Source organism: Dipteris shenzhenensis, chromosome 28 (genome assembly GCF_047967505.1).
Source record: "Dipteris shenzhenensis isolate YYH24624 ecotype China chromosome 28, Dip_SZ_1.0, whole genome shotgun sequence".
Taxonomy (NCBI): Eukaryota; Viridiplantae; Streptophyta; class Polypodiopsida; order Gleicheniales; family Dipteridaceae; genus Dipteris; species Dipteris shenzhenensis.
Genome location: NC_141623.1, coordinates 14,137,457 through 14,160,164, shown reverse-complemented (window position 1 = coordinate 14,160,164; position 22,708 = coordinate 14,137,457). Strand labels below are relative to the sequence as shown.

The 22,708-nt window shown below is 44.4% G+C and overlaps 1 protein-coding gene across 2 annotated transcripts; it reads right to left on the bottom strand.

Moving 5' to 3' along the window:
- Positions 1-1,052: 1,052 nt before the first annotated feature.
- LOC147883216 (RNA-binding protein-like RNA recognition motif protein) lies at positions 1,053-15,579 on the bottom strand. 2 transcript variants are annotated; one of them, XM_087399950.1, is made up of 4 exons: positions 15,393-15,579; positions 5,137-5,216; positions 1,690-1,814; positions 1,053-1,585 (listed from the first exon to the last, which is right to left on the bottom strand). In XM_087399950.1, exons 1-4 carry the CDS (start codon positions 15,402-15,404, stop codon positions 1,305-1,307), a joined length of 498 nt encoding a protein of 165 aa, XP_087256076.1. In that variant the 5' UTR covers positions 15,405-15,579; the 3' UTR covers positions 1,053-1,304. The 2 variants fall into 2 exon arrangements, with proteins under 2 accessions (XP_087256076.1, XP_087256075.1); XM_087399949.1 differs by having other exon boundaries at positions 1,056-1,585; positions 1,690-1,820; positions 15,393-15,575.
- Positions 15,580-22,708: the final 7,129 nt, after the last annotated feature.

The window sequence follows — 22,708 nt, the reverse complement described above, 5'->3', positions numbered from 1 at the left end:
TCCATCTTTAGATATGACATGATCAAGGCCACGCCAACACGACACGTTCTAGATTTAAAAATTTGCCTTTCCAAGTGCCTTTTGTGAGTGCATTTAGTCTTCCAACAGATCCTTAAAAATGATATAACAATGATATATTTGAAAATCATTATCCACAACCTTGAGTGATGAATTCCTACTTATTTTTAATTGAATGAAAACTTGACATTGAGACGCTTGAAAATAATAATAATGTTTCTTATTAGAAGCCTTCATGTATAGTCAGAGGGGTGCAACCTCGAAGGAGGAGTGCTAACTCAAGGAAGGATAAATGCAAGAAAGATTAAGAAAGTAGTGTCAAAACAAAACAAGATCAATCTCACCACTGAGGAGTTTCTCATGGATGAAGCAACAGTGCACTTCAATATGCTTTTAGTTTAGCAAGAAACACTAGATTCTTTGCTAACTAAATAATGCTAATGTTGTCTCAATAGAGTGTAGTGGGATCACGTGATAAATCTTAAGTTCAAAGAGTAACCTTCTCTTTTCACATGAAGTATTTATAGATCCTCTAGATTCGTCCAAACTACCAACCCAATCTCTATTGATAAAACCATGAAGGCTAGATCCATGGTTCTCATATATTTGCTAAAGATTACTTTGAGAACCGCCGACACATGTTTGTTGCATAACAAGAAACTCAATTGTGACATCCGGTACCTGCCGCACACAAAAACACCCATGCATAGCTTGGCATTAAACTCCCTACAGTTCTAGGCACATTCTGCATCACATTGTTGTGTCGACTCGCATTTAGAACTGACCTATATTTTTTAGCCTTCTAGTTCCTTGAAGTGTTTGCAACACACCCCTGTACGTAAGCATATCCATAGTATCTTAAATTAAATACGTTAAAGAGAAATAACTTTAGATGTGATTGCATGATTATCTATGGACTAACTACAGTGTATTTTTTATTGACAGTTTTTCTTACACAATTTTCACCTTTGTGCCAAAGACGTTAGGTAGATTTTAAAATCCGCCCAATCTTATAGAAAATGGAAACAATCGTTCTAATTGTATTATCTAAAAAAACACATGTATTTTCTTTACAGCATAGAAGACCTACTACTGCACTAGGCAGCATGTGCAGTTTTATACTATCAAAGGTTTGCCTCTCATAAACCTTACAACATTATCTTCATTGCAGATTAGAATTGTTTGGTTCACTAACAGAATGGATAATGGATACTATGTGAAACCCTATGTTTACAACACATTGTTAATTTTAATATTGCTGCTAAATGGTACCTATAATAGCAAAGTTAGAGAGAAGGTTTTGTGCGCTTTCTTGCACTTGCTTCATTCTCTATGCCATCTTCTTGCTCCATTGCCCTTAGTTTGTTTCTTATGGCTGCAATTTTTGCGTTTCTACTGATTTGTAATGAGGAAGAGAGTGAATTTGTCACAGCTGGAGTATTCAAAAGTTTTGTTGCACGACAAGGTCTCTCAATTCCCATAGTGACAGCATTTTCTTGAACAAAGCGGACTACTAAAGGCCTTCCAAAAGCCAACCTGCCATCCATGGACTCTTTGGCTTTCTCAGCTTCCTGGATTCCAAGGACACTAAATTCATAAATCAAGAAGCAAACGGCTATAAAAACTGTTAAGCTAAAACAGGTATCAGAATCTGCCTCGCAACAAAATCACTTGCCTCCCTATTCTTGTATTGTACAAAAGCAAAACCACGTGGCTTCCCTCGCTTTGGACCATGTGTATGCCACATGTACTCCTCTGAAAGTATCTTTCCGAAGGGTGAAAACATTCTTATTAAACTGTACCTGTTGGCAAAAACCATTAGCCTCTCTCTCTCTCAACACGCACGGTGCACAAACACACACATGTATGCATTGTGAGCAAGAAAAACCACTAGGATACTATTTAGAGACATGAACCGGGATACTTCTGCTATTTAAGGAGAGACATGAACCGGTAAGCCCCCAAATGAGGAGAGGTAAGAGGCTTGATATCTTAGCAGGTAAGAGCGTGGATGTATCAGTACTGAGGCTGCCATGTGGGCAGAAAGATGGCTGCCACATGGCAGCAAAAAGAGTTCCTTCTTGATGTCATTTTAGGGAGACGAAGGGCTGTGGCAGGATCTGTACAGGTACTGGACTGCCGGCTGGCAGAAGCAGGTCGAAAAGTCTGGAACAACATGGGCAACAGCAGCAGGTACTCATGGCGTGGTACAGCAGCAGGTACAGGAGTAAGGCCTAGAGGTTGCAGCAGGGATGAAGGAAGAACCAGCAGCAAGGCACCTGCAACAAGGACCTCATATAGGCTGAACCAGGTCAGCAGATCCACGGACCAGGTCGGCTGGTCTGCGGCTTGTCGCTTTATTTACTGATTGGGTTGGCCAGTCAGGAGGGTCACCTGACCCTATAAAAGGCCACTTTTGGGGGCAAACATTCATTCCAGGAGTCCCAGCCTGCAGGTCACACATCAGGGTGAAGAGAAGAGAGAGATTAAGGGATGAACACCCATCAGTTCTTGCAGGGTAGAAATCCCAGGCATCTGCAGAACACCTAGGTGCAGACCTACACACTCTAGGAGAGCATAACGTGGTGCGTCGGAGGGATGTTTGTCTTTAACATCAGAGCAGAACTTTTGCAGATGCTCTCTTGAGCAGCTGCTGTGTAGGAGGCATTTGGCAGAAGAGGAAGAGTTTACCTCAGAGGTGCAGCTAACGGAGCCACCTTTTGGTACCTTATCTTGGCGATTGTTTGCTGAAGGTGTTGGCACATATTGTGGTAGTTTTTTATCTTGGTATCTACCTTTCTGTTTTGGCTGTACATCTGAGTTCTCTTTCCAGATCTGAGTCACCCTCTTTACAGTTAAGTAAGCACATGCTGTGAGTTGTATCCCGTTCATGTGTCTTGTGATTTCGGATAATTCTTTCGCGGCATGAGAGTTGGCCTAAAGCAAGGAACTTCCCTCTGTTTTCCTGTTAAGTAAGCACATGCTGAAAGTTGTGTTCTGTTCCATGTGTCTTGTGATTTCGGGGCAATTCTTCTGTTGCGTAGGAGTTGGCCTTTTGCAAGGAGCTCCCATCTGTTTTCCTGCATGGCATCAGAGCCAAAGGTTGTCATCCAAGGATAGCCTTGCTCGTGATTCAAAACCTAGGAGATCAACGACTGAGAACCTTCTCCAAACTGAAGGGTTGAAGGGAGGAAGGAGCTCTCACATGCAGGCATGTTCGTGCAAGCAGGTCATGTCAATGTGTTGGACACCACTAGGAAGATCTCGTTTCCGGCAGATCCAGATAGCGCGAAGGGGTGGATTCTGAAGAATGCAGTTGCTCTCTCCATGATTATCGGGATTCTATGATACCCCCATATCTAGCTGGCAGATACGGCACAGGAAGCATTCAAGATCTTACAGGACCTTTATGAAACTAAATACGAGGAGAATCATCAAAGATTCTCAAGGATCAACTGGTAATACTTGGTCAAAAGATGGAAAGCAATCAGTTGGTCATGCTCCTGGTCAGTAAGTTTCCAAAGAGTTATCGAGGGTTAGTGACGACCCTCACCCTTGGAGAATGAACGAGGCCAATCAGGTTCGAGGAACTAGGCCTGCTATTGCTTCAAGAAGAAGCACAGATGAAGCTCTATGAGGGAAAGGAGATGACGAAAATGACGAAAAGGCTTTCATGGCCAAACACAAGAATGTCAAATGAGCTTGATGAGCTTGAAGTCACCAACGGGAGCATGAATACAGACTTACAAAAAGGCACGAAGGAAGAGGGGGGAGGTGCCTGGCTTGATCCAATTGCAAAGAGCACCAAATCGAGTCTCTAGGTTATGTATCCTCAATATGCTTTATGGAGATTTCAGTAGATAGCTTTGGATGAGCGTTTGTACAAGAATTCTCATTCAGATGGAGAATGAAGGGTGAAAGCCTTTTGTACAAACACAAGGGGATTTCTCAACACGGAGACTCAAAGTCGGCCACAAGATTACTCTTAAGATTGGTGAAAAGACTTCGACAAGTTCTAGTTGTTGATTAGTAGAGGTGATCACGAGGCTTCCTAGGCAAGCCTAGTTGCATGACGTGTGACAACTGGAGATGGAGGGGAGAGAAAAAACGTCGAGCAATCCTGAATTGACATTGCTGAATGAAGTACAAGAGGATTGTCAACATGACAATACCCTAAAACCCTAGGTAAACCCTAGGGTGAGTTACAACTCACTTAACAGATAACTATGGTTAGGTGGGAAAACCTTCGAAGGAAAATTTGCCCCTAACTATCCTAACTACTAAGTACATCGTCCATTGTCTTAAACATTAACCCCTCTGTATGGAAATGTCGTAGTGTACAAGGAATGAACTCAATTACCAAATGGAAATAAGCCCAAATCTTTGTGGAAAGCTTCTTCTCTAGATAGGGCCTTGGTGAAAATATCTACAATGTTTCTCCATTGACGAACCTCCATAGCTTACTTGTTAATAGGCTGGAAGAAGCAGGTCAAGAAGTCTGCAATAGATTGGCAGCAGTATTTTTCTACAATACATCCACAGGACATGGGTCTCCCCCTTGCAACCACTTGCGACCAAGATGGCATACTGCGGAGAGGATTTCCTCCTTCTGAACGATGATGGCTTTATCCAAGCACCTAGGTACCTACAAACTCACTTTTCTCATGCAATATGGCTTACCCTGGCCAGCTTAAGGCCTCGTCCTACATATTTCATATCGAGGCAAGACATCAGATTGCAGCCAATTGACACAACAAAGAGCTGAGGCTCTATATGCTCTGTGATACACAAGGTGGAGATGCGCTGTCCCAGATACTATGAGATACGGGGAAGAAACCTGACTCACAATACATATTTGGACGTAACAAGAACTACTCCTGATACATGGAGTCTCACCAATTGTGTTTTTTTTTTTGGAGGTATAATAGACCCTCTAGTTCCCCTCACGAGGGGTGTACTCTCATGTTGACTTTCGCTTTTTCATCTTATAGGCTTTTTGGTCTTTCATAGATGTTAATAAACAAGTCTCTCTCTCTCTCTCTCTCTCTCTCTCTCCCCCCCCCCCCCCCAAAAAAAAGGCATAAATGACAATAGAACAGAGCCAGAAGATCTACTTACTCAGTCAACCGACAATCCAGATTACCAACGTATAGCTTGTGCTCTTGTTTCTCTTCCAATTGTCCTTCCACCCCGTCTTTCTACAATCCATCAACATTAATGCATAAACCTTCATAAGACTAGAATAATTAAAAAAATTTATAGAACAAGCAAAAGAACAAAGGAAAGAAGGGAGTTTGTAAGCGATTTTAACAAACTTATGAGTAAAGAGACAAATAAAAAATCATGATAACTTAGTAAGCTCAGCTACGCTTATGTTATCATCAATACCCAAGCATAAGCTGCAATTTGGGTTTCCCAGTTCTTCAAAGAAGAAAATTAGCAAAAGAAAAGCAGAGGGAGAGAGAGACAGAGAGAGAGAGAGAGAGAGAGAGAGATAGATATATTAACGTCCACAGGAGGCCTCACCGACCTATGGGATGAAGTACCCAGAAAAGCGAACTCATACAAGCCTCAGTGGGCTGAAGCAAAGGGTACGCTAGGACCCTTGATGAGTATTAATCTATGCTAACAAAATCATAATCATAGAAAAAGTCAACTACAACTGTAGAGTGGGCCATATCAATCAAATCAATCTATCCAAGTGCTGGGATGAAACCGAAGCCTAGTATAGTCATGGCTCTCTGGTGGGCTGCGAAGATGTCTCGTATCTGCGTCTGTCGAGCTGTCTCGCGCTGCGGTGGGGGACGCGGTCTCCTCGCTCTCTGGACTCTCTGGGCTATGTCTAGGGTGACCCCTCGTCTCTGTCGGTCTCCCTTGAGGAAAGCTGTGATAGGCCGGACCTCAATAGAGTGTATCCTAGGGGCTCTCTGTCACACATGTGGCCTCTGCGTCCCTCTCTCGGTGGTACTGTACCGGCTGCTCATCCAGACTGCTCTCATGTCAGCTAGCTCCTCCTCCTCCACTCTACTGTGTCCGAGGGGCTGACTCAAATGTATGGAAGTCTGTGACGTGTCGCTGTGTCCGGTCACCCTCTATGTCCTGTAGTGGTCTGACCATCCCCTGCCGCTCTCTCTGATCTGACATAGAAGCGTCTCCCTATGTCGCCGCATCTCCATCAGATAAAGCCCGATACAGACCTGGTCATGGAAATGGATCAGTCGCGACAAAAACCGAAGCCACTCCCCTCTAGGTAGAGACAGTGGTAGCATCCCCGAATCTCATAGTAGGCTAGGCAAACACAAAGAAAATGCTCCTCCGTCTCAACCGTCCCCAGTGTACATAGCATGCAGACCCGCTGCTCTCTGGGTATACCCGCTGCTCTCCCTACCTCAATCCTCAACTGGTGGGACGAAACCTGCATCTGACCAATGGCAATCATCAGTGCATGGGAGACTCCTCTATCCTCGAGATACTAGGGTCTGATAATGAATCCCTCCTCTGATACTCTCAGGAAGTGGTCGCGATAAAACTGAGTCTTGGTGGGTCGCGATAAAACTGAGTCTTGGTGGGGAGCTCCTGGTCCTCCCCCAAGTCCGCAGAGTGTGAAGCTGGAGGAGGTCTAACCATATGATACGGTTGATCTAATCTCGCGGGATCGACTCAAGAGGTGCATCCATGCTGTACTGAAAGGGGGGAAGCCGGTCCATCTGGATACCGTGCCTGGCAAGCCATGTAGATATGTGTGCATACCATGTGTCTGCCCCGCTCTCTACGAGTAGTCTGGATGACTCTAGGGCCAACCTCGGAAGTCTCCAATGGCGTAAGTCCCAGACTCTGTGGATGAAAGTCACTGTCTGAAAGATGGCATCAATCTGGAGAGGTGTCATGGCGAACTTTGCATGTACTATCTCATGTGGAACTGAGGGCTTATATCGGATCATCCTGCATCCCATCATCACATGTAGCCGCTCGAAGCTCCTCCAGTCTGTCCTCGGAAGATCGCATCCCCAGAAAGGTGCCGCATACATGACAGTCGGCCGCACTAGTGTGTCGAAAAGCCAACCCTTCGTCGGTGGATCTTAGAAGTGTGCCTGGAAACATTGCCGCTCTAGTCTAACCAAAGCACTATGCCCTTGTGTGAGCCGTGCCTAGGTTGCATGTTTCGTCGTGAAGATGGGTCTTGTGAAGACTGCTCCCAAATATGTGTATGACTGCACTATCTCCACTGGTTCACCACGATAGGTGAAACTAAGTCGGTGAGTCACGGCTCGTGAGGTGTTGAAGATCATAACCTTAGTTTTCCCAAGGTTGACCGTCAGATCTCTCTCTCTGCAAAACACCTCTAATGCCTCCAGATCTCTCTGCAGCCCCTCCACTAAAGAAAATATAAGAACTATATCATCAGCATATAACAATATCTGTATGAGAAGATCCCCTAGTAATGAGCCCTCACCACCTAGGCGATCCATGAAAGATGTGATCTCATCATCCTCATTTCTCTCCTATGAGCAGGCTCTCAGATGTACCCTGTCACTGTGGGCAGCCCTCTCTCTGGGCTCTCATGTGTCTCAGTGTAGAAGATGATGCCTCTGCCTGTGTATGTCTCCGAGAAGCCACCTGGGTCGGACCAAAGTGTACCATTACAGTTCCATACAGCCATACTCAGCTTGTTTTGTGCACTCTTCTCCCGGCTCTGACACCGTCATAGTTCACCCTCTTCCTTCTCCCCTTCTCCCTTGTCCCCTCTGTCAACTCTTTCTCGAATAATTACTTTGCCAACCCTATGGGCAGCCCATTTCCCTGCATCTCTTGCTGCCATAACCCGCGCCATCCCCTCTCTCCGATGCTCCTGCTGCAACAACGTGAAATCGTCATCCAAATATATTCTGGTCCCTTTCAAGGTTGCCCTCATGCTCATGAGGGTGGACCTGTCCATAGCTGTTCGTAGTTTCATTACAAGTGGTCTTGTTGGAGCTTCAACTTTACCAACCCTCCATGCTGTCTCGCATGTAAGGTTGACTCCCATTTTGGTGAACAAGGTCTTGGCATCGGACATAGGGGTGTCTCCAACTGTTAGGCCTCTGACCAAGACATTCAAGGCCTTGCTGCTCCTCCTTTTCTCTTCCTCCAGGGCTACGGAGATGATCTCTTTCTTGGGGGCTGCTGCACCCTTCTTAACCACATTCTTCCATTCTAGTATATCTGCATTACCTTTAGTGATTTGCTGTGTGAACTCAGCATGCTTCCCTTGTATGGTCGTCTGTAGCGTTGCCATCTCCTTCTTAAGCTTCTCATTCTCGGCTCTCATCTCTTCCATTGCCTTGCACGTACCTTCTGGTATCCTCTGCATATCCCTCGATTGCTGAAATTCTGTCCCCATGGCCTGCATTTTGTCCTTGAGTTTGACCTTCTCATCTTCCCATGTCTCCTTCTCCTTTTCCCATTCGTCCTTCATTTAGGGAGAGAGAGAGAGAGGCTAAAATAAGATTAAATTTCCATCATAGCCCAATTTAACCCAAAAAAATTTTAATTGTAAAAGAAAAAGAAGAAGAAAAAAGAAAAAACGATTAATAAGCTAACACAAGCGAACAAAGACAAGCCAATGTACATATAAGAAAACCAATGAAACACCAACACAAACAAGGAAAAAATTATTATCATCATTTTTTTATTTGTTTGTTTACCCTTTGTTTATCTCAAATTTGCAATAAAAATAAATATTAAAATATTGAAAAAAATATTGTATATACACAAACACACACACACAGACGTGTGTGTGTGTGTGTGCGCGCGCGCGCGCGTGCGTGTGTTGGACTTTCTACACTCTATGGAAAGACTTTCCATGTTTCACCATTTCTGGATGTCACTTGGGCAATCTCTTTATGATTTCACACTGGCCTACAATCTTCCATCTTGAACTCTTCAGAAGCTCTGTTGCATAATTGGACTGCAAAAATAACATGACATCATCTCTCTACCACACCTCAATGCTTAAGAAATACTGCAACAAGCCTAGATCAATCATCTCAAACCTTTTGGCCTCTTTAAAAGTAAAGCTGCGATGAAACCCTCATTGTTTCCAGATTTAATCAAGCAACAACGCAGAGATCCAAGCTGTCATTACCTTTTAGCACAGATAAATTGTGGTCTGACTTTCTATTCATCCTATGACTATCTTGGCATACCAACTCTTGCATGCCTGTTTTGAACCAAAAAGTGACTGACTTAGCTTGAACAATTTTTATCCTATCCTTGGTTGCTCCACATAGACCTCCTCCCCTCAATCACCATTATTATTGTGTCTTGCATATGGTGCAATTGTTTCAAAATAATATATCCCCTCTTCAAAAAATAAGTCTTAGCAACTAGCCTTACTGTGTGCTTGCAACTTACAACATTATTACCTCCAAGTCAACCGATTGCAATGTTTCAGATTTGCAAGTTTTTCATTCTGATTCCTCCATTATGCTGCTTTTGATGCAGAATCCTAACTACTGCTCTGTCCAGACTGAACCGGACCTGTAGAAGGAACCTGTAGATGCCTAGGATGTGGTTAGATCTGCTGCTGACTATCCTGGGCATGTACTGCTGCTGACCCCTGTGAACGCTCATAAGGACTCAAGCCCAAACTGCCCTGGAAGTGGATGATAAATGAGGGCCAAGGGGGCTTCTTTTATTGGCCCCCTTTGCCTCTAAGTCTGGCCTACCAGGCTGTATATCCCAACAACCAGCCTGTTTGCTGGCCCGACTGTTGCTGGGCCCATCGACTGCCACGTGGCACTACTGACGTGTCACTGTGCTTGCTGATGTGGCACTGCACCTACTGACGTGGCGCATGTCCTATTGCCTACACAGACTGTTTTGCTGAATGTGCAGGCTGATGTGGCCGCCCTGGATAGCCTGGCTGCCACATAGGCAACCTGTTGACGAGGCTGCCTGCATGGCAATCCATGTGGACCTGCATCTGCTGAAGCTTGCATGGACTGCTGATGTGGCAGTCCAACATGCCATGGGTTGAGAATGCTCGTGACATCCCCTTCTGCTGAAACTCGAACTAGTGCATGGTGTAATACTATTTCCGGCTGGGCCCTGACTCAATCCCTCTAAACTAATGAAATCAAAGGTCAAGGTGCCTCTAAGCCAATAAATGAACTTGTACCCATGGCTTGTGATCTTGACATCCAAGCCTTGGTTCTGATAATCTGGTCGGACTTCAAACTGGTGCCACCATCGTGTCCCCAAGATATGTCCGCTTCCTGCGTAGGTGCGACCCTGAGTGGCCGACTATCTACCAACCCTGAGATCTTCAGAGTGGCTGAAGAGACCTACATGTTGCTCTCTATTTGCTGCCCCAAAAATGCGTCATTCAAGGCAATGGAATCCATCGGTGTAAGAGTCAAGTGGGCATTCTTAGCTGCTTTGGTGGAAATGATGTCCTCTGAGCTTTTTGAATCTACTAGTTGGGATAAGGATCTTATGACCACCAATCTATCCATACAACTGAAACAGGTTGAGAAAGTGACGAGGCTCTCCCGCTGATCTTCAAGCTCCTCGCTGACCACTGAAGTTGTCCCTGTAGGAGCTGAAGCTGTGGGTGAACCACTTGATGTGGGTCCTTCTGCTCGAAGCTTCTGGTAATGCAAGCAATCTTCTTTCTTATGACCCGGCACATGCAATGGAAGCATCAGTTCTCTGTGGCATAGGTTGCTCGTGTCGCTGCATCCAAGTACCTGCCATAGACGTTGCTATCCTTCGCCATCCAGCTCTTCTTCTGCTGCCCATTCCCACCATCACCTAGCAGGAAGTCTTGGGACTTCTTACTGTTGACCTGCTAGGATCCTTGACCCTTGTGCATGAGCTCAAAATTCTAAGCAAGCTCATATACACTCTCATAATCCCATGGCCTGAAACTACGAACATACCACTGGATGTTGAATGCACCCCATGGAAAAACTTGCTCAGCTTCTGATTGTCCTCCAGCTGCGACTGTATGAACACCTAAGTGAACTTGTTGGCATAATGATTCGCCATCTTGGTGTCCCATGGCATAGCTCATAGAACTTACTCTGAAGCCTGTCTAGGTGCTAAGGTGGCAAGAACTGGGAACTGATATCTTTCACGAATTTCCATCCACCTATAAAGAGGTCTCTCCTTGTCTCCATCATAGTGGCCCTTTTGCCACTTGAGCACCTCCTCGCTTGTGAGGTGCATTGATGCTAGAATGCACCGCTCGTCGCTGTTCACAGGCACAACTGAAAATAAACTTTCAAACTGATTGAGCCACGAAGTCAACACTAAGGTAAACGGTTAAATAGACGAACACCCAATTTTGACATCCCAACAAAATTTGTGAATTAGAGTATTTCTCATCGCCACGCATATGGACAAGAGGCCATCCATGTGGCAAGACTTTCCCGAACGCACTATGCCATGTGTTGAGGTTGCAAAGGGGGCTCACATGCCCAACAGGGACGTGCCCAATACTCGAACGACCCTGGCTGCGGCTCAGAGCATGCACAACTCTGTCCCTTGGCCTCATCTTCTCCCTCCCCCAATCCTGGTTGACACAAAGCCAGTACGCATCCTCTCTTCCCCCTTTGTTGAATGCTCGTCGCACATGATCAGCTCCTACTTACAGCTTCAGATCAACGGTTGGCGGCCTTAGTGTTCAAGGGGCAGTTTCGAGACTCCCAAACAAGGTTTTCATGTTCAATACCCCAGTGGGTGCCTTTGGGTTTACGCGAAGCTGGCACAAGGAGTCTTGCCACCTCATCCTACTTTCCCCATTATTAATCTGCATTCTTGGACTTTCTACACCCCCCCTCCCCACATGGACCTATCCTACATGGAGGGAATAGTCCACCTATTTTATATTACTTCCCCCATGGTCCTTGGGCCATGTCTCACTAAATGCAGGCATGGGACCGCCTAGGTGGAGGGGTGGCACATGGAGGAACCATGCTACCTTAACATTTTATAATATTCCTACCATGGATTATGTACAACACACCTTATGGGTCCTCTTACGTGGAAGGGTGGCACATGGTCATGCCCTGCCACCTCAACCCTGGGCCCTATGCACACCATATTTTATTATACTATTGCCACACATACAAGCATACACATATATTTATGCCTTTTACCTTGGTCAAATTTATCCATAACAGTAGTGGCCCATTTATCAGATGGATGCTAAATCTGCATTTCTCAATGGTGATTTTAAGTAAGAAATCTATATGGAGCAACCACGTGGGTTTACCAAATCAGCTGGTATGGTTTATAGGTTACGGAAAGCCTTATATGGACTTAAGCACGCTCCTCGAGCATGGAATCTGAAGATTGATGAGTTCTTTGTTCGAAAGCGAATTCCACAAATCCCCCACTGATCCCAACTTGTACATTTACCGTCAAGGAAGACTTCTTTTCCTTATTATCATGTATATTGATGATCTGTTCATTACAAGAAGCCATGCCGCACATAGTGCCGACAGCTCTTTCTCAAGCCTATGAGATGACAGATCTCGGTCTTCTACATTTCTTCCTAGGTCTTGAGACTTCACAAGGACCGGAAGGATACTTTGTGTCCCAGAAACGGTATTCTCAGAAGCGCCTGGGGCTTTTCAAGTGTCAGATTCTCGTGCCATTTTCTCACCCATGGACCCCAATACCAAAGTGTCCAAGTATGACCCCAGTGATCCAGTGGATGCAAACCAATACCGCCAATTGATTGGTTCCCTGATTTGGCTCCTCAATACCAGACTACATCTATTTTATTCTGTTGGTCTTCTCAGTTCTTTCATGTAGACACCTAGGAAAGCCCATTGGGACATTGGCATGCGGATCCTTCGCTATTTTCAAAGGGTCTCACAATCGAGAGTTGTTCTCCAGACAGCATTCCAAGATCCAGGTTTTAGGTTGAAGTGATTTCGACTGGGGAGGACATTCTATCACTCATCGTTCTACCACTGGATACTGTTTCATTCTTGGCTCAGCCGCTATCACCTGGAGCAATAAGAGGGAACCGACATTAGCCCTATCTTCCACCAAGGCAGAGTATCGTGCTGCATGTTCAGCTACTTGAGAGGCCGTTTGACTTCGGAGGTTGCTCTGAGAAATTGGGTTCCCACAGACATCCCGACAGTCATCCACAGCAACAATCAGCGTTGTATCGCTCTTCCTAGGAATCCTGTGTTTCATGCCCACCTCAAGCATATTGAGATCCAGTACCACTATGTCCGGGGAAGGTTCTTGATGATGTGATCCAGTTGACATATTGCAAGACGGAGGACAACAAGACGGACCTCTTCACATAGAGGTCATCTCATGTATCATAGAGCAAGGGCCTTGGTTGTGGGTCTGCCTGCCCATGTGAGGTTGAGTGAGGGCCATGCTTCTGGGTTTGCCCACCCAGGAAAGGTCGAGGGGAGTCCCATGCGTGCTGCTCTGATGGAGAAGGGTTCGGAGAGGTGCTGTCATGTCGTGCACCCTCCCCCATGCCCGCTTTCTGGCCCATGTTCTGTGCTGGTCTGTCACGGGGGGGTACAGGCCTGTTCTGCCCACCCCCAGGCCTTGATATGGCCCCGATTAGGGCTGCCACCAGGCCGCCTACATGGCGCCTAGGTGGCACCTCAGTTAGGGGGTCAGTTGGGCCCCCAATCCCATGTATCTCCACCAATCAGCGAGTCCGCCTGGCCCTCCATGGGTCGGCCAGTTCAGAGCACCTCTCCCCCCCCATTTGTGCATCTCAGCTCACAGTTGTACACAAATCAGTTGAGGAGGTTGTCCTGATATCCTGTGCAAGTCTCTCTTGTTTTTCTTGCGAGTGTTTGCTGTTTTCTCTCCGTTGTTGCTCCATGCCGCTGCACTTCTCACATCCTGCTTGTCTCCCTCCATGTCTACCTTTCCTTTCTACTCCTCTAGCCTCCCTTCACCACCTCTACTTCCTTTCCATCCTCTGCCTCAGCTTCCCTCAAGGCTGGGTGAGCTCCTTCACATCAGCCCATCCTCCCAGTTGGGCTCTTCAACTTGTCCTTCTGCTTGGCAGTCTGAACTTTCCTTCTCACTTCATCCATGGTAACAGACAGGTTTCATCTAGGACCACAAAAAATAGTTTTTATCAGCTTCCAGAAAGTGTTGGTATGCACGTGCATGTGCATGTACGTGGGTAGGGGGGTTCAACTAAAGTGACTCAATTTTTTTAAGGTCCCCAAAAAAAACACTATTATATACCCTCTAGAGAGAAATGATCAGGCCCAAGGCTTCAACAAGCGTCGGGGCATGACTGAAAATGCTTAAACCAGGCAATGTTCAAAGTGGAAAGGGATCTTATACCCAAATGGTTTGTTGACTGCAATAAGAGAGAATAGAGGCTTTGGAATTTTGATAAGCCTTTGCAAAGAAAGAAAGGCAAGCAAGGTGGTATAACTACTGGAGCCCTGCTACAGACGGAAGATGCAAGGGCAAAGGGTGACGCTGGGATGACAAGGGAGCTAATCGTGGAGTGGAAGAGATGAGAACACGAGCGAGGGTGAAAGAGGTAAGGGAAAGGAAAAAGGAAGGTGGAGGCCAACAATTGCCTGTAAAAAGATAGACATGTCAAAAAGAGGAGATTCCCTCTTGACTTTAACCCACAATACAAAAATGCATTAGCAAGGCCCCTTATACCCCTAGCAGCGCCAGAAAAATGATAGAAGTGCATCTAAGAAGAGGGGCGATAAGGTGACATACCAAACGCTGAAGAAAGTTTGCTCCCGGAAAAAAATCCATTATGAGTCTATGGGACGGCACAAATTACTTGGCCCTTCCTCCCAACCTAGACTATTTGCGCTTTATGCTTTCTTATCTTCACCTTGCTATGCCTATGTACAAGTCTATGTCTCTCTCTCTCTCTCTCTCTCTCTCTCTCTCACGCACACATAACACAGCCCAACCTCACCCAAGCACTCTCAAGACGAGGGCTTGGAGAAGAGCAGAAGCTGTGTCAAGAGAAGTAAGACTTGCATGGAAGACTTGAGAAGAAAGATTTGCCTGCTGTATGCTTCACACAGTCATCAACCGTCTTTACATTTACGTTCTCGAGTTTGGCAGATGACAGTCTCATCAGCTGCCCTTAAACATTCTCTGTCTTTAGGATAAGCATTTTAATTAGTATCTGCTCTCATTTCCTGGACAATACAAGCACGTGTTTAACACGTGACGGTAAATAAAGGGAAATTTGCCAACAAGTCTTTTGAACGAGCGCCATGAACTCATTGAACTCTTATCATGTTACAACGTCGTGCATTAAGTTGATGAGTGCCTATCAATAAGGAACGACACAGCAACTCCATTTGCAGAGACTTTGGCAGAACATATTTAAGGGTATTAGAGGCTACCTGGCACGACATGATGCATCCGCTCGCCAATCGACGATCAAACACTGCAGGATTATAACCTGAAAAGCCGCTCTGCAAGCATTACCAAAGATCTAGAAAACCCCAATCAGCTGGGCTTGCGTCTCCACCCTTACAGGTACGAACACCATGATCCAAATAAGAATGCTTGAATTACATGAGTGCTGACATGGCACTTTGACGTGGCAGTGTTAAGAGGGCCTCCCTGCGTCACCGCAGCTAAGGCTAGGAACGTCCCCCCCCCCCCCCGTGTAGGCCACAGGTTTGTGTTGCACAAATTTGGGGTGCTGCACAAATTTGCCAAGTTGCACCGTGTGGAACCTGCTTTACACGTCTCCACCACTTCGAAGTTCTGGCTTGAACGCACGTCGAGTAGGCAGGTTTAGCAATGAATGCTCATCAAGTGCTGGGCTGGGATTTAAGCAACTAGGGTAGCATTCAACTGCCAAGAAAAGCCCATCTTTCAGCATTCGCCAACCATGAGTGAGGCTCCCCCAACGCCACTGGCTGGCGTGGCGAGTTGCTCTAATGACGTTGACTGTCCTTTCATTGAACGTTAAGAGATCAATTCTCAAGGGCATATCAAGAAATCAAGCTCTTGCGAGCAAAGGTGGTTTGGGAGTTCAACCGCCTAAAGGTGGCTGCCCACATTTGAAATCTCCAATGGCTATTGGCCCCTCGCATTTGGCCCTGCGTACCTACGTTCACAAGGCAAGTGCCCAGTGTATAATTTCTCACAGGCAGGTACAGATGGTACGAGGAACACTAGAGCCACGGTTACTTGGCAAATGGTGATTTTACCCTAGGCACAGGGAGGACTTGTGATCATTGATCCTGAGATGTGGAGCAGAGCCCTTTTGGTCAAGTTAGTGTTATGTGGTCTCACCCTACACTCTGAGCCCTACAAGCTCTTGCTTCAATGAGGATTTCTTAGGAACACCCGGTGGATTTTCTCAAAGGCTCCCCTCATAAGGAAGGGCTCCTCCCTATTGAGAAGCCTTCATAGGGTTTGGAAGTAGTTGTCTCAAGGACTCGTTTGGGACAATCCCACATGCCCATAGGAGTTTGAGAGGCATCCACTCATTTGGCATCTAAAGGTGCTCGACCAAGAGGGACTCATGCTGGGTTAGTGGACACACATTGACTGCACACAGTGAGACAGTTCTTAGCATGGAGGTAGAGGCACAAGGGTAGGCACTCTCTCATCTAAGACGGAGGCAGATGCATGAAGGTACGCACTCTCTCGTGTGAGGAGGGTAAGCACTCAAATGGCAGAGATCGATGATGATTCTCGAGGCATGGCCGGAGGGATTGCACAATGCCTTGGCCCCCCACCACTGGCATGGATAGTTTTTGAGGACTAGGGTGCCTCTAAGGATAGTTTTTTAGGACTAGGGTGCCTTTGAGGATAGAGTTTTTGCAATAGTCCCTTGGCTCCTACCTGTGTAGACTCTACAGAGAGTAGGGTGCCTTTGAGGATAGAGTTTTTGCAATAGTCCCTTGGCTCCTACATATGTAGACTCTACAAAGTGGGTCCTAGGGGCTTCTCCAATCCAAGACTGTGAGGGGCCTTGAGGCGGACGAGGTTTTGGATTCACACGAGTAGCAAAGGCTCAGGGTAGTAGGCCACTTGGTGGACCATTGATCCTATTCCAATCTCAATTGGATCAGAGGTGGCGAGGTGTCACAATTGGTTATGGGAGGGTTGGCCTCTTATTGGGGGATCAAGTGGGATCTGGGTGGGTGGTTTTGGCCCATTCATGTAGGGCGCTTGGATAGAGTAGAGGAGGCTCCCTTCTTCTCATACATGACTCGCAAGGCAATGTCAATAGTTGGAGGCAACAACCTAGCCCCCTCGAGAACACATCATTGGTTGGAGCAGTAGGTTCCCTTGGAGCTTATCTCCCATTTTTTGTCCCATCTTTTGACCAGTCATAAGCCTCGAAAGATATCCTATTTCTTACGAATGGTCGTGCATGGAGGATTGCCCATTGGCCCATGGTTGGAGTATTAGCTCATTTGGTGAGACGGTCAGCTACCACCATGATGCACTTGTTTCCACTTTGATGTGTGGTCACTTTGACTAGACCAATGAAGTCATAACCCCTACTCTTGAAAGGATTCCCACTGGTATGTGGGATTGAGTGGCATTCAATCTACCTACTTGTTAGCATATATCACATCTTCTACAATGCTTCATGAATCATTACATTTGCATACATCATACTCCATGATAGCTCATCAATTAATATCCTCTTCAGCATGACTTCAGTCAAGAAATGACCTTCATCACTCTGAGCTTCTAGCATCACTATCATCCTCTCACATGGAAGGGCACATCCTTATAGGATCATATCCCCACCTTTTCTATGTAGATGTGCAATCCATTATTCCAAGATTTAAGTGCAATCTTTAATGTGCCTTCAAGCAATGTTAATTGAGAGATACTGCGTGATTTATTTGTGCTTGTCTTCATATAATGACATAGAAAACAAAATTGCATTAGGTAGCTCAAATCTACTCTTCTTTGGATCTTTAATCTTCAATACAAGACAAATAGTGTAACCCACAATGAGATGAACCAAGATTATGAGTTATCTTGAAATTGAACTCTTGTAATAAGAGCATCCACCTTATCAATTTGGGCTTCATAATTGTTTTGTTGATCAAATATAGCAATGCTTGATGGTCCACAAAGGGCGCAAAACCATTGCCTAGCATGTAGGGCCAAAAGTTTGGACAATATACACCATTCTTAGGGCATCATTTTCAATTGGGGATTAATTCTTCTCTTCCATTTAGAACAATTGGCATGCTTGGGAAATCCATGTTCCCTTTGAGCTGAGTCAGGATTGACCCAAGTGCCATCCCGAATGCATCAACATGCACATGGAAAATCTTGTTCAAATTAGGCTTTCTAAGGATTGGTGCCTTCATTACCAAAGCTTGCAAAATCTACAATGATTTGACTCATTCGTTGTTCCATTTGACCTTCATTTTCTACCTGCTAAGCTAATGCAGTGGTTTAGCTACTCAAAGCCTTTGATAGAAACTCAAGAATACTAATAACAAGCAAACTTTCTTAAGATTTCTCAACTCCGCCTTTCATATGGAATAAACTCTTGTTTTCATGGTCACAATCCTTTTGTTCAAAATGTTGGGCCCAAAAATACTCTTAAAGAGGCACGTAACACACATTTGTATGGATTAAGGGAAATTTGATTCTCCCTGCATGTCTAGAAATACCTTGTCTAGACATCCAAGTGCATTGCCTTCATGTTGTATACTAAAAATACATCTAAGAGAATTTCTAGGGAAATGCCATTTTCCAACGTGAATGGCAATACTTTACTCGTGTATGCCTCTTAGCTGCTGATGAAAGTTCTTCCCTATTTTATTTGGCTCAACTGATGAAAGTGGGATTTCCTCTATTTTATTTGGCTAGTAGGGTAATGTGGTTGTCACTATGCCCATCGATGAACTGAGACATGTCATGCCCTACCACTTATCTAGGATGCTCTTAGTGAAGGGTAGTGGAAAAGGGTCTTTGATAGTCTATTAGTCAACTTCCTGCAATCCACACACCCCCTCATTTTCCATTCTTTTTAAGCATTGTGACCATTGGGAACAACCATTTTCTTTGGTCCATAAATTAATTTTATCCTTAACAAAATTTATAGTTGCAGTTCAATCTATACCTTTGTTGTATAATTGTCTTACATCTACATTAGAGGGATTTGATTCTTAATCAAAGTGGGTGGTATACCCTTTAGAGCTCCATACTCCCATGCAAAAACACCTTTGTTCGCATGAGAAGAGATTGTATTCTTGCTCAATGAACTCTTTAGTCAGCTCCTCACGATGCCCTGCATCAATCCATTCCTACTCCCCAAGATCCCACTCCAAATGCTTTATTGGAAAACTTCCATAAAGTCAAATCATCCACAAAGGAATGTGATCTAGATTAGGGTTTAGAGGCCAGCCTGAAGTCAAAAAACAAAGTGACACATGAGTCTACAACCCTGACAAGCTGAAATGGAATATACATAAGTACATCATTCATAGACCTATAAAATGTACCCCCAAAGTGAACATCAAAGATTAGGGCATCCTCGTCTGATCCTTAATCCTATAACTTGAATTGGGATCCTTGATCTTATGAAGGCCCAAGCTAAGAAGACCAAGAGAGGGGCCTACCGCTTGTGAAAAGCCAATCCACGGGTATGGCTGCATCAATCTGTTGAATCCTCCTTTCACTTCCTCTAAGGTGACTTTCTAATTAGAGTCTTTGATCATCTATAAGGTTTCTTAAAACCCTCCAAGAACTTGCAGAATGGACTCTCTCTACCATCTAAATCATTGCATATAATGAGAAGTACCAAGTGGTTTTCCATGATCATCAAGTATACTATCAATCCACATGACAAGCTACCTATCAATCTGTGTGAGCAAGGGAGAACACTCTGAATAGTACTCCTAAAGTAAGACCAAGCTTTTGTGATAGCAACCATAAAAGGGGAGGATGGAGCCATGAGATGGGCTAAGGTAAAGATCCACCTTGTACTATGCATCCAATCTCCACATGTGGAAGGAGAGTAGGACTATATGCATTGGATGAAAAAAATTCTTCCAAGATTCGTGTCCTGGAAAATTCCCTCCCTTACAAAATAACTACAAGCCCAAATGCATAGAGGTGGAAGCAGCCTTCATCTTCGACATTGAGGAAAAGATACTCACCCTCAACATTGTGCTTGTCACAATGATTGCCACAATACAGTTAGCACAATGAAGGTTTTGTGGAAGACAGAGAGCTCCACATGGATGTCCCAAAAGGCTTCACCAAAGGCCTCAACATTGTGCTTGTCACAATGATTGCCACAATATAGTTAGCAATGAAGGTTTTGTGGAAGATGGTGAGCTCCACATGGATGTCCCAAAAGGCTTCACCAAAGACAAAGAACAAAGAAAAGTCCAAGAAGAACCCACCAACCAAATCACCCATACTAGTAGCACGAGATGAATCATCAAAGGCAGGGCAATACTAGAAAGTTAGAAATCAATGTGGGTTCACATGATTAACTAAAGTTGATCCAAATCAACAAAGAGATTCCTAATGAATCCCTTAAGGAATCCAAATTACTCTCCATGGAGTACAAATATGTACTTGCCTAGGAATACATGGATTCAAAAGGTGTCCCACCAAGCTTGATTTAGCACTAGATTCCCCATATTGTAGATGCAAAACCCATTTGGCAATACTACTATCAAATGAACCCAACTATGCAAAGTTGATGAAGGCATAGAATTATCAATTGCTCAAGATAAGACTTATCTATTAGATTTACCAAAGTGATTGGCTTTTTCAATTATCAAAGAAGAATGACAATTTTTAACTCTGCATTGTTGGTGAACATGGAGATCGACCAACAGCTGGACTTATCTACCAAGTTGAGAAAAGTTTTTGGCTTTTCCAATCATCATTGTGTCAAAGAAGAATGACAATTTGTGACTTTGCATTGAGGACAAAAGGTAAGGAATGCCTTCAAATCCTAAAAGTGTTCATTGATAGGTGGCTACTTGTATTGGAAAGGAGGGATATGGTCCTTTAACAATGAGTCTTTTTGCAACAAAGAGAAATTGTAATGGATGAAGACCATCAAGGGGTAGCCAATGATCATTCCTCCACAAAATTCATGGTGTGAAAAGTCCTAAGTGTGGGACTATGGTGCAACACCATATTCATAGATGTTGCAAAACACTGCAATAATTGTGGTTCATGTTAATGAGTTAGAAGGTCCAACCTTCCAAGGCCAAATTCCATTATGACTTACCTATCCATGGGAATCATTTCAAAATTGGGGATTGGATTTCATCAATTCATTTAAATTCATCATGCATCAAGACAAAAAATAGATGTATCAGGGTGGCGACCAAATAAAATGAGATAACATAGCTTGAAGTACCACAAGATTATTGTATGAGGATGGCATCCACAGGTTTGGGAATCCCATTGAGATCATGTATAAACAAGTATTTACTTCATCAATTTGATCATCAACATCATGAACAAAGGAATTCCTCATTCAGCACAACAACAATCTACTATCTACATGTGAATGGTCAAGCCAAAGCAATAAACAAAGTGATGAAAATGATTCTCTACAAGATGGGGAATGAGCATCAAAACGTTCAGGACTACAATTTCTAAAAAACACTATTGGCCTACTAAACGACATCCAAGGTCATAGCAAAGCACACTGCTTTCCAACTAGCATTTGGTCTTGAAGGAGGTGTACTAGTGGTATTGATGCATTTGGTCTTGAAATAGTTGTACCAATGCTGAGGTGGTTGTACAATATACGAATGGATAAGAAGAATCCCTCAAGAAGTAATTGGACAAATTGATTGAGATCAACAAGTTTAGGCTAAGAGCACCCTAGATTGTCCAAAATCAACAAATTTATGCTAAGAGTAGATTGGATACGAAGTCTAATTTAGTGGAGGAGAAGGCATGGCTTGACCACCACATTAAGAAATGAACACCAAAAATGGGATGCTCGTATTGCAATCTAGTGCTCCACTAAGAGGGATAAAGTAGCTTGCATTGGGTGTGAGTAGGGCCATACTCAATTAAAAAATGCTTGACAATGGGATCTTCACTCTAGAGGATTTGGAAGGAAATAAACTACCAAATTTTTTCAACCAAATGAAAATGAAATTATTTCAACCTCAAGTGCAGCTTGTTCATGCAAAATGCAATGAGGCAATCTTAAAGGGCCATTTCAAGAGACCAATCCAAATGAGCCCATACACATCAAATCAAGATTAATAGTGCAATCAAGTGAGACCATTAAGGAAGCACCCAAAGCAAGTCATGGACTCCCAATCAAGTGAGACCATTAAGGAAGCACTAAAGCAGGTCACGGACTCCCAAAAATGAATAATAGAAAATGGCCATGATTCCACAATGGAAGACCTATGATGGGAAAGAGAGGTGAGAGAGAGCGGATTGTTGGGACGACCAACCCTAAATACCTATGTATGCAAACCCTCCATTTTCTTGTTCAATATTTGAGGAACCAAACTCTCTCACCTCCATATCCTCCAAACTTGCACCCATAATTATTTGCCCTCAACCCTCACACTGAATGGCCTTTAATAAGCCCTTGAAGTGAAAGGGTGAGAAGAACAAAGGGACTAGCCCTAAGAAAATGAAGCCCAAAAAGTAAAAGGGACCCAAAATCAATATTCCTTTAGTTTTCTAGTGACACATTGCATATCTCAATTGGTTACACCTC